This window comes from Akebia trifoliata, chromosome 15 (genome assembly GCF_017979445.1).
Source record: "Akebia trifoliata isolate Shusen 1 chromosome 15, ASM1797944v1, whole genome shotgun sequence".
Taxonomy (NCBI): Eukaryota; Viridiplantae; Streptophyta; class Magnoliopsida; order Ranunculales; family Lardizabalaceae; genus Akebia; species Akebia trifoliata.
The window spans coordinates 24,402,572-24,414,242 of record NC_141389.1 but is presented as its reverse complement, the minus strand read 5'-3'; the positions used below and the strand labels follow the sequence as shown (position 1 = coordinate 24,414,242).

At 32.5% G+C, this 11,671-nt stretch overlaps 1 protein-coding gene across 2 annotated transcripts; it reads right to left on the bottom strand.

Moving 5' to 3' along the window:
• Positions 1-3,850: 3,850 nt before the first annotated feature.
• On the bottom strand, positions 3,851-9,759 carry PDIL5-1 (PDI-like 5-1). Of its 2 annotated transcripts, none has more exons than XM_086426128.1 (5): positions 9,604-9,759; positions 7,154-7,212; positions 6,829-7,004; positions 4,618-4,725; positions 3,851-4,134 (listed from the first exon to the last, which is right to left on the bottom strand). In XM_086426128.1, exons 1-4 carry the CDS (start codon positions 9,712-9,714, stop codon positions 4,631-4,633), a joined length of 441 nt encoding a protein of 146 aa, XP_086282254.1. In that variant the 5' UTR covers positions 9,715-9,759; the 3' UTR covers positions 3,851-4,134; positions 4,618-4,630. The 2 variants fall into 2 exon arrangements, with proteins under 2 accessions (XP_086282254.1, XP_086282255.1); XM_086426129.1 differs by having other exon boundaries at positions 4,622-4,725.
• Between the last annotated feature and the right edge of the window lie 1,912 nt (positions 9,760-11,671).

Sequence of the window (11,671 nt, the reverse complement as noted above, 5' to 3'; positions counted from 1 at the left end):
ATGTTAGGAACCTTGTTCCTAACATGCCTACTCCAACAAGCGAAATATGATCTCAAGTGCTCAATACATCAAGGATTGTGTAAAAACACGATTAAAACAAATATATCTATTAATTGATAAAGGGATTACATTATTTTATAAACAAAGAGTCTTACTCCTAATAACTTACCAATTCAACTCTTACTAAATACCTAATAAATCAATAATTAATCCTACCGATAGAATCCTAATAGAAATAAAAATTAAATCTAATAAAATAAAGTCCTAACACAAGAATAGATTTTTTGGGTTTAAATCATCTAAACAAGTAGTTATCTCAAATTTTTAGTCAATCTATCCATGTATTTTAATTTTTTTTTTTAAAAACTCACAAATTGAAAATGGGTGGATTTTACCAATGTTAAGTTTCACTTTTTATTAAAAAAGTGGTGAACTCAACAATAAATAGTGGTGAGTTTGACAATAAAATTTGTGAACTCAACAGTAAATAAAAAGTGCCGAGTTCGACAATAAATAAAAGTGGTGAACTCAATAGTAAATAAAAAAATGGTGAGTTCACCAATAATAAGGGACCATTTAGAAAAAGAAAAGTTTAGTAAATGTCATGCCAAGCTACCGCCAAAAACTTAGAGACTATTTAGAAAGAAATCCCTCCTCCATGAGGATCCTTTAAGTAATTTCCCTTTATTTATTTTTTTATAGAAGGAAATAAGCTACACAATTTTAATAGAGAACGACTAGTTGCACAACACTAGTTGTTGGTTGCACTGTAACATTAAAAAAATAATCATGATGAATGCACGCGGTTGGGTACACAGTTAACGTGGCAAGGGCATAGAACCATAGATCCTTCTCATTGGGATACACAGGAAAAAAATGTACAGTTCTATGCCCTTGCCACGTCAGTCACGTACCAAAACCACTTGCATTCATCATGATTCTTAAAAAATGTTTTTTTTTACTAAACTCGATTTTAACTTATTAATTGCCCTTCATCGTGATAATATTATAATTTTGGGGCTTAATCATCTTAGATTCCAACAAGTTTCTTAAGCACGTTAAAATCGTCAAAACCAATCCTTCCTTGGTTTATCACTCCGGCTACATGGTGATTACGAATGATTTGTGAAACTTGTGCATAGATTAGACTATACAAAAATGATTGATCTAACAATAATTTGTGCGGGAATGGTCGGGGAAGACGAAGAAAATGAGTGCAATATTTTTTATTATTTTTGGTGAGGAATCATCCAAATGAAGTGGAAAGGGGAATTTTTAAATGATGGAGTGCAACTGGTAATGGGTGGTGTGCAATTAGTCGATCCCTTTTAATATTACATATTCTTATTTACTCCAAGGGGCGGGGGGAGAAGAAGAAAATAAACAAGTGAGTTTTAGTAAGGAATTTGTCCTAGATTGTTCCAAGAAAAAAGGAATTTGACCTATCCAATAATTTTCATTTTTCAACACCCCAGTAGCGACGTGATATTAAAATCTCGTTACCACTTAGTTTGGAGTTGTTGCCATTCTTTTTTTTTTTTTTTTTTCAAAATTGGTGTGAATGGCCACTCGAAAAATATCTTTTGAAAATCAATTTTAGGCTTTGAAATAACCCTTGAAGATGAATAAAAGATATGGTCAACCTAGAATCTAGGTATGAAAATCCGGGTAGAGAATGGGGAAAGTATTAAGCACCTCATTCTTTCCACCATACAGTGGTTACCTTGCTAAACTTGACCACTTTTGAAGGTAATTAAAACAAACATACACATAAAATGTTGAGATGAATGTTAGACGTGGGTGTGTGCACATTAATCAATTTTGCGGATTAATTTTGGGTAGAGAAATGGGGTTTAGAGCATGAGGTTTTCTTAAAAGAAAGAGTCCATTTGATAGAGTATCGTGAGCACTTTTGGGGTTAAAATAGTCCAACCCTAAGGACTTTCAGAAATAACATGGGTTTTGCATTGAAATGTAATTTGATTTTCAACTTTCTTGAGGGCAAATGATGAAAATTATTATAAGCCCCTAAGACGAAGTCATTTGGCCAAAGTCCATGTGGGTAAAGTTATATGACATAATCTTAATAGTGGAAAAAAAATAAAAGGTGATTTTTTTTTTTAAGTGAAAAAAAAAACATGTAAAAATATAGTATTTGATTTTTTTGGTAAATATCTCAAAAAATATGAATAAAAGAAAAAAGACAAAAATATGTTTTTAGAACATGAATAAGAAAATGTCATGTGTAATGGAGAATTTTGAGTCTTTGGTAACATGAATAATCGGATGACATTTGTAAATGTGAGCTTTGAATATTTGGTAAATATCCTAAAAAGCATTGGCAAAAGAAAATTTTCAAAATAAACCTCTTAGAAGGTGATATGTGACAACAAAGGACCAAGTACAAGTACTTATCTTCGTTTACCTTTTGAGGGTAAAATAGAAACTTCTCAAAGTTTTTAACACATTTATAAGAGAGGATTAGTAATTTTTGATTGAATTTGATCTCATAGGAAGGCAAAGTGGACATTTCTCAAAGGGTGTTGACCACCACCAATGGACTTGGAGTATTGGACACCAATGAGGGGCTTTCTTGAAGGTTGGTGCTTATGAATGATTGTCAACTGTCCCTTATGTGGGAGAACAAAAGTGCCAAATTGATACATTTTGAGGCTTTGATTTCTATTTGGGCATTTTTATTGATTTTGAGTTTTTCAGTCACAATTTAGACTGTATTGTTACATTTAGAATATGAGCTTCGTCCCGTATGGCTCCAATTTTTTGCATTTGTTTAGACCTTAATAGAACCTTCCTTTCAGGTCAAGCTCACGTAAAATTGATCTGCAATGAACCAAAGCATTTGCACATAAATTAAATGAGTCGCATTTGTTTAGACCTTAATAGAACCTTCCTTTCAGGTCAAGCTCACGTAAAATTGATCTGCAATGAACCAAAGCATTTGCATATAAATTAAATGAGTTGTGCTGGAGTGACCTCAAGCCCGAACCTCATATTGCACTTCTTGACATGAAAGTGGACAGGAAGCATAGATGCATTTTCACATCTATGGTCCCCATACACTCTAGTCAAAAAGTGCTAAATGAAGTTCGAGCCTGAGGTCACTTCAACATTATTCAAATTAAATTCATTCGACTCTGCTTTATATCAAAAAAAAAAAAAACACTTTCGTGATGATGACATATAGACAATTCACTTTAACCATTTTTCATGAACCAAAATTAATTATCTAATTTTGCAGAACTGTTATGGTAAAAATAATACACCACAGCCCCCTAAATTTCATCGCAAAACAGAGCTGTTAGTTTGATCTTTAAAGTTGATCCAAGGTTTTGAAAATGGACTACCAATTGTAATATTAAAATTATTTTCCTTGGAGTTGATAGAATTTTGTGCTACAACCCGGAAGCATCAGATCATGTTTTTGGATGCTATAAGGTGAGCCCAAGGTCCCTATTAGTAAGGGTGAAATCCTTACAAACTTAACAAGGCTAGTCGGACTCTTAAATATATGTAAATCAAAATTATATATTGTCTACAAAATCAGATTAATCGATCCAACTTGAATTCAAATGCTAAGATCTGATTAGACCCCAATCCAGATCAAGTACTTAACCCCCACTAACTTTTATTGGATGGGCTGCAGATCGACACCATGTTGATCATTTATAGTTGTAGCCCCTCGTGTCAATATATGATGCTTATCTAATTAGTTTCTAACATACCAAGAATATTGCAAAACTTCAATGGAGACTACCATCAAATAATGGAAAGTCAGCAGTTTCAACAACCAAGCCCATTCAACCCTCTAAACATTCCAAAAGAAGTGAAGTAAGAAACAAAACAACTAGGGCGTAAGTCACCTTAGCGTCACCATTGAATAAATAATATTAAGATACTAGTAAAGATGAATATTTTGTTCAGTAATGGTGACGGAAAATGACCCCCAAATATGAAGAACAAATCAGACCCTTAAAACCAGCTTGACTCACAAATGATGGTTGAGTAGGTCTGATTCACTTTTCCTGCCTTGGGCTTCAAAGTGCCTAGTCCCTTTGCCATGAAATCGTTCTATTCAACTAGGCCGACAGGGTGAGGAATGTCACTACTCACTAACTGCAATAAACAAATTGTTTGGATGTCAATCCTCATAATGAATAAAAGTTTGAAGGGTCTTTACAATCATTCCCAGCAAATATATGAGGTGAGTCATTTACATTCAGTGTTACCTTGACACGTGTCATGTGTGCCAAGTGTAAAGGTATTCAAAAATGATCAGCACGGCAATCTCCATTAATTCTAATATGTTGGCACACAACCATACCAATATTATCTTCCAGTACACCAAATCTTTCAGGTGGTGATCTTGTAATTTGTGGCACATAAAGGAACCTTTGAATTGAAGAACTACCCAAATTACTAGAGCACAGGATTCACACTATTAATGTTATTAATTCATTTTTTATTTTTTTATTTTTTTTATTTTATTTTGGGAAAAACTCTTCTACAATAAGTATGGTTAGTGCCGACTGGGTCTACAATCCTATGTGTTGTAAGGAAAAAATCAGTAAGAACAAAGAATGCTGGACGTAAGCATACCTACAATCAAATATTACAACTCTCCATCATTGTCAAGCTGTGATTTTGCTGCTGCTTTCTCCGTTTCTTCCAAAACAAATGCTTTAAGTGACTTGACATCCCTTGGGCCTGATTACACACAATAGGTGAAAAGAATTGTCTAAGTTTTAGACATTAATTGATGTAAGGATTGTATCCACAACAACCCAATGCAATCCAAAACAAAATCAAATTATAGTTTTATATGAAAATAGTTTTAGGAAAATAGACGTAACCACTTGAACGGAATATTATTAAGATTAACTATTTATAAGAATAAGGGATGTGTGCACAATTGCACTATTTATATCGGATAAAATTACACTATCTAATTAGTGAAAGAGTGATGAAGAAAAGGTTAAAACAAGAAACAATGATATTACGGAATCAATTTTTTTTGTTGCTTCAGATTGGATAAGTCAACAACCAAGGGTATCTTCTTTTTAGTTAGTGGGGATGATTCGAGAAAAAGAAGGAAGAATCTACACAAGGTTACGATTGGCTTAGGAAAAGCTTACGATTGTATCCAAAGGACATGTATGAAAAGATTGTGAAAGAAAAAAGTTTCTAGTTACATAAGTATGAACAAAGAGATCAATCCCAAGTCACTACCTCTTTCTACTAGTTTTGGATGAAAGAACTACACAAATTCATGGAGAAGGTTTTAGGAATATGTTATTTGTGAGTACCCTTTGTTGGTTGATGACAGTCAAGAGGAAGTAAATTCAAAACTAGAATTATGGAAGGATACCTTAGAAATCAATGGTCTTAAGAAAGACCAAGACATAATATATATTATGCAACTTTAGTACGCACACTTGGGATGGGATGGTAATTCACAACTTCACATTGATATATTAGAAATGCTTAGAAGTGTGCAATTTGAGTTCTAGTAGGATTAAAAAGTTAGTATTGTATTATAGATAGATTAGAAAGTTACTTTTTAGTATTTTAAAAATTTTATATAAGTTGTTATAATGGAGTTATCTATATAAGAAGCTCCAAAAATGAAATTCAATGGATTCCTAACATCTCAATTCAATTATCTTTTCTCTCAACTATTTTTTAGCTTTATTCTTTATTTTCTTTCAAGCTATTGCTTGTTTTATCAATTGAATTTATTGATTCAAGTTGATTTTGAGTATTCCATTGAACACAATATCTTAATTCCTATCGAATCAATTGATTCACTCCGCTACGTCAAAAGACAATAATAACTCTACCTAAATTATTTGAAATATAATGTCAAGCCATCATATCCTATCATTTGTGGTTTACAAAATCTGACACCTCGTGTCCATGTCAAAAAACTGAAACCCGTACTCATACTCATATCCATGCAACAAAGGATAGTATATTATACATTAAGCAAACACATTAACTCAAAAATAAAGTGAATGGTTTAAACTTTTCAAGAACTTAAATGAAGGACTACATTTAAACTTGGGCTAGAGTACCTAATAAAATGAGACCCAAATTGCTTGTTCAAAAGAAGAAACAAAGTAAATTAGATGCATAAGAACCAAGATACTATGGCTAGTTACAACACAAATTATTTTATGGTGTTATGAGGCTTCTACAATAGCAAGCTTGTTTGAATACAATTGTATGCCCTCAAGTAACCTACGGAATAATTTCAAGAAAAAAGATCCAACTACATGGTCCATGTCCATCTCAAGAAAAAAGAACCACGATACCGAGGCTCTAGGTCATGTTGCAAGAGGAAATAAAGGTTGAAAAAAAGGATATTCCACCACCAACTTTAAAGATCAAACTAACAGCTAAATGGTTTACTTGTAAAGGCTTCAGGGAAGAACAACTTCGTCATTCCCTTGATTCAAATTGCAAGAATAATTCTCTTAAATGACTCTTTGGTTCAGGTGTACTTTTTATAATATTTACATGCATCTTCTATCATAATGAGCTAGTCAGAAACCCAATGGGAAAACCATCCACATATGCAACTCAAATCTCTGATATAATTAGAATTTTAGTTCTCAGTTAGAACTTCCTCACAAAGAGGAGTGCATAACAATTGTATGGACTAGAAAAAGGGCCACAGGAATATAAATCAGCCTATTAAACACGGACCATCAAAATATAGCAAATTTTCAATCATGGATTAATATGGATACGAATAAAGAACTACCGGAACGGAAAACCACCATGTAAACTAGCGGATTTGGAAACTACCTTTATATTTTGCAACTTCTTCACCATTGTAGAAGATCTTAAACGTTGGGTATGAATGTATATCAACTTTGGTACATACGGTCTTACTAGTACTGCAGTCAACTTGTCCTACCTCTATCTCATCTTCCCCTTCCATCGTCGTTCCCAAGTCGTCCCATAACGATCCCAAGCTTTTACTAAAATCCAAAATCAACAGCTGTTACTTATTAATCAAATTGTGCAAGAAAATGATATTTTGAATAAATATACAAATACATTAATTACAGATCATATTAATATATCAAAGACTAAGACATGGACCACAACAACCACTTAAATGCCTTACCAATGTTTACACCATGGGACACAAAATTTAACAAACCATGCAGTGTCTTTCTCCTTCACCTAAACAGAGACAAAATACAGAACAAAAGAAAAAAAATTGTCAGATAAGACGTTGTGGGTTCAAGTCCAGCTTACCTATCAAAAAAAAAAATTTATATATCAGATAATGCATTGACAGTGAAAAATTGGATTTGGGAGCACGGTTTTAAAATTCAGTATTCCATCTTGACTTGTTCCACCACTGACACCGAGTTGACTCACCCAAGTCATCCCATCTTAGATGAGATAAACCATTTAATTCAGTTTATAATTAATTATTAATATACATTTATACTCATAACTGTATTTTTTTTTTAATAAAATAAGGTGGATTAGAAGATGATTGATCACACGATCATATTTCCATTTAGATAATAAATATTTAAATTATTAAAAAAACTAAATATTTTATAATGGTCCCACCTCTCATCACCATACACATGGTAATGGGTAGCGATGAAAGGACCACACATAGAACATTTGGCATTCCAAATCAATAAAATAATATTAACTACGAATAAAAAAAGAAAGAAAATATCGATGGCTAGAATTATCATTCTAATAGAGATTAAGGCAGTGTTTGTTTGAGCTATTTTTCAGTGCTTATTGTTGAAAAAAATTAAATTCAGCACTTTTTGTCAAACGTGTTTGTTTACTTTATATTTTCAGTGCTTATTACTGAAAATAAGTGAAAAAATTCAGCACTATTTTGATGCTGAAAAAAAGTGCTGAAGCGGTAAGCACTTCGCTTTTTTCGACACAGAAAAGTATGCCCTTCATTTTTTTAGCACGGACAAGTATGCCCTTATTCTTAAAAGGATATTACCTCTTATATCCCATGGATAAGTATATAAGCACCCCACAAATTAATAAACCCATACCATGGTTAAATTATTTTGTCTTACATGGGTTAAAAGTTTTGGAATGAGTTGATTTTTGGTGAGGATGATCTCCTCATTAGTATATAAACACCCCACAAATTAATAAACCCACACCAAGGCTAAATTATTTTGTCTTATATGGGTTAAAAGTTTTGGAATAAATTGATTTTTGATGAGGATGATCTCTACAATGAGGATATCATCCTCATCAAAAATCAACACATCCTGAAACTTCTAACCCTATCAAAACAAGTTCAAGAACCGTAAATCGTCCCTTTTTTTTTTTTGAAAACTATTTTTGACGAGTTAGAAGTTTTAAAATGAACTGATTTTTAGTGAGGATGATCTCTAGACCATATAGACTATCCTCACTAAAAATTTGCTCATTCCAAAAGCTTTAACCCATGTAAAACAAAAAAAAATTAGCTATGGTATGGGTTGCCCTTATTAATTCATAGGGTGCTTTTATAATTACACATCTTTCATTTCCATCGAAAACTATTCATCCAAAATTAAGTTATTTTAATGTTGATTTCAAATTTTGATGACTTGTATGACATTATTATTTTTAATTTGAAATTTGTGGGCTTTTAAAAATAGAAATTATTATTTATAAATTGAAGATTTGAGTATTATTTATTATTTAAAAATGAATTTTATTTTAATTTTATAAGAAATAATATATTTTATTGTGTTTGATAAGAAATAGGCATTTGAAACATGCAAACAATGTATAATATGATTGTAAGGGTAACAAAGACCATTTACTAGCCTCAGCAATGTGTAACAAATATGATTCAACATCTAAACAAACAAATTTTTCAGCACTTAAATTCGGCGGTTATAAGTTTCAGCGCTTAATGCTATTCAGCACTTATTTTTTTCAGTTTAACAAACAGCACCTAAGTCTAATTTAAGAATTTCCACAGTGCCCAAACCACAATTGCAACATTTAGAAGGATCCTAACTTCCAGATGAATGCATTTTTCTACATTAATTTCCATCCACCTATAACTATATAAAAAACAAAAACAAACCAAAAAAGAAAAAGAAAAAAATCATCCATCTCCTCTTCTTAAGTTCCCAACTGACAATTCATGATCAAAATTGTCAGAATTGGGGGAAATTTGGTGCCCACACAATCAAAGAAGTGGGAAAAAACTGGATTTCATATACCATGATTGCACTTGATCTTCCACCAAACGAAATAAATCATGGATTTTGACCCATCCAAGGCGTACTCTAACATCTGAATGGTCTGATTTATTACCAAGGGAACGATTCAAATTCCAAAACAATCAAAATTATGCCCTAAATAAAAATAGGGGTTTTTCATGAGACAATAACTGATAAGCTGAAACCCAAATCCGGAATTAAAAAATAAAACAAAAAATAAAAAAGAAATTAAGTAGCAGAATCCACACATGAAGTTAATTGAAGAAGTAAAACACTAGCACAAACCCTAGTTTGGGAACGAAAGAGATTTGTGATCTAAAATTAACAGAAATAGAAAAGAGAATTAGGGTTAAACCTTGTCAGTGAAGGTATCTGCTGTTAGGGTTATAACTTCAGATCTCGCAGATATAACGCAAGAAATCAGAATAAGAGAGACGAGAAACAAAGAACTTTGGTGGCCTTTCATGGCGGACCTTAGATTCAGGTCTGGTCTGTCTTTGGTTCTCTCTTATATAAGTTTAAGGAAGTTAGCATGTGGCGTCGATGTATGCCAAATGATGAACATTCAACACTTGGCCTGATCGGGACCGTCCATCGATAATCTCTTGTGGGCCTGCCCCAAAATGTCATCAACTTATTTCCGAATGATTATTTTAAAACTCGCTCTGACGTCCTGTCCTGTCTCATCCATGAACGAGACCTAGTCGTCTCAGACAAGTTTTTTGATACATTTGAATCGTCTCGTTCAACAATGAGAAAAATGAACTGTGATTTTAAATTTCATTTAATACGTTTGATTTGTCTATCCATCTCGTTGGTGGACGATACCGAATACAAGCGACTTTGGGATTGTTTTTTTTTTTCTTTTTCGAGACATAACTCCATTAGAAAATGTTTGGTTCAAGTATGAAAATTAAGCACTCGATGGCATAGAGCAATTCAAAGTTATGGTTCGTACTAGTTTTAGTTCAAATTTTCTCAAATCAATGGAATCAAGATCATAACCATCAAAAAGAAAAAAAATCTCTTTAAATGATTTTGATTCTTATCATCAATTTTGATTCTCAATGATTTGAATTTAAAAAATTTCAAGAACTACGATTATAATCAGTTCCAATCAAAAGGGATCCTAGATTGGATTAGTGTGGGTTCGAGTTAAATGGGTATCTATGGACGCCTTTAAGCCGAGATCAACAATGAAATAGTCCTAATCAATCAAAAATGGGAAGCACTTCTCTTAATACTAGGGCATCATTTGGAACGAAGGATGATGGGCATTAGAAAAGTGTTTATTAATGAGTTTCAATCGTCCTTCACTTTCGTGAAAAACTAGAAACCCAGACATTTGAGCAAAAAATAGAGGAAAAGAAAGAAGAACACGTCCAACTTCTTGTGATAGCAAGCCAAGAGACTAGCAAAATGAAAGTTACTAATTTATGTTTTTGTCCTCATAAAACTGTTATAATTATAAGTAGGGATTGACTAATGGCACATCAGATAGTATCGATTGCACCTCATCACTGAGAAAAAAATGACTCGCATTTCACTATTATGATTGCACTCCAAAAATTAAAAGTTGCACTGCTTCTCTTCTCCTTGAAGATTCGAGAGGAACCAAAGTGTCAAACCTTCACAAATTCTAGATTCAAATTTTAAAGCTTCATAATCTTCAAATAAGATGAAAATATATTAGAGTTCTTGTTAATGATAGAATTGGGTGTAAAATTTGCAAGAGCTCCTACAAATGATCGGTTCTTTATTTTCAGTATCAGTGTAAAATTCCTTCATGGGGAGTAATAAGAATTTATTTTTAAGTCAAAAATAAACATGTTCTCTAGGTTGGAGTGCAATCAATACAAGGTGATGTGCAACTAGTCAATCCTTTATAGAAATACTTACATAAAATTTTAAAAATTACAAGGATTTTAATAGATTAATTATATCTTTATATTCATTCTTCATGTAAGGGCATTCTGATCATTTTGGAGAAATCCGGAAGCTAGAAGTTGTTTATATCAAATAATAATCTTAGTTTCGAGCACTAGGGGTGCACACGATTCGTTTGAGGGCAAAATTGGAACCAAACTGATTACCCCTTAGAATCGAACCAACCTTAGATCAAGCTGGTTTGGTTTGGTTTGGTTCGGTTCTCGGGTCTTCTAAACATAGGTATCAAGACATTAATTATCAAATCTCATGACTAAAAAACCCACGGTCATCAATGATTTTAGTCAAAAGGTGCAACAAAGAGATTAACATTGACAATGTATGGTTAGGGCCATGTCATTTGGACAACTTAGATTGATGAACTAAATTTGTTAAAATACAAAGGGCAAATAGTGAGAGCTATTGTTTGTTATATTTAATTTATATATCTATATATATCGAAGAGCTAAAAAATCGAACCAAACCAATCCAAAATG

Coding starts and splice junctions, on each gene's coding strand:
- PDIL5-1 (XM_086426128.1), bottom strand. CDS start 9,714: ATGAAAGGCCACCAAAGTTCTTTGTTTCTCGTCTCTCTTATTCTGATT. Junction 7,213..9,603: donor CAGATACCTTCACTGACAAG/GTTTAACCCTAA, acceptor GTCTCTGTTTAG/GTGAAGGAGAAAGACACTGC. Junction 7,005..7,153: donor GTCCCATGGTGTAAACATTG/GTAAGGCATTTA, acceptor TTTGGATTTTAG/TAAAAGCTTGGGATCGTTAT.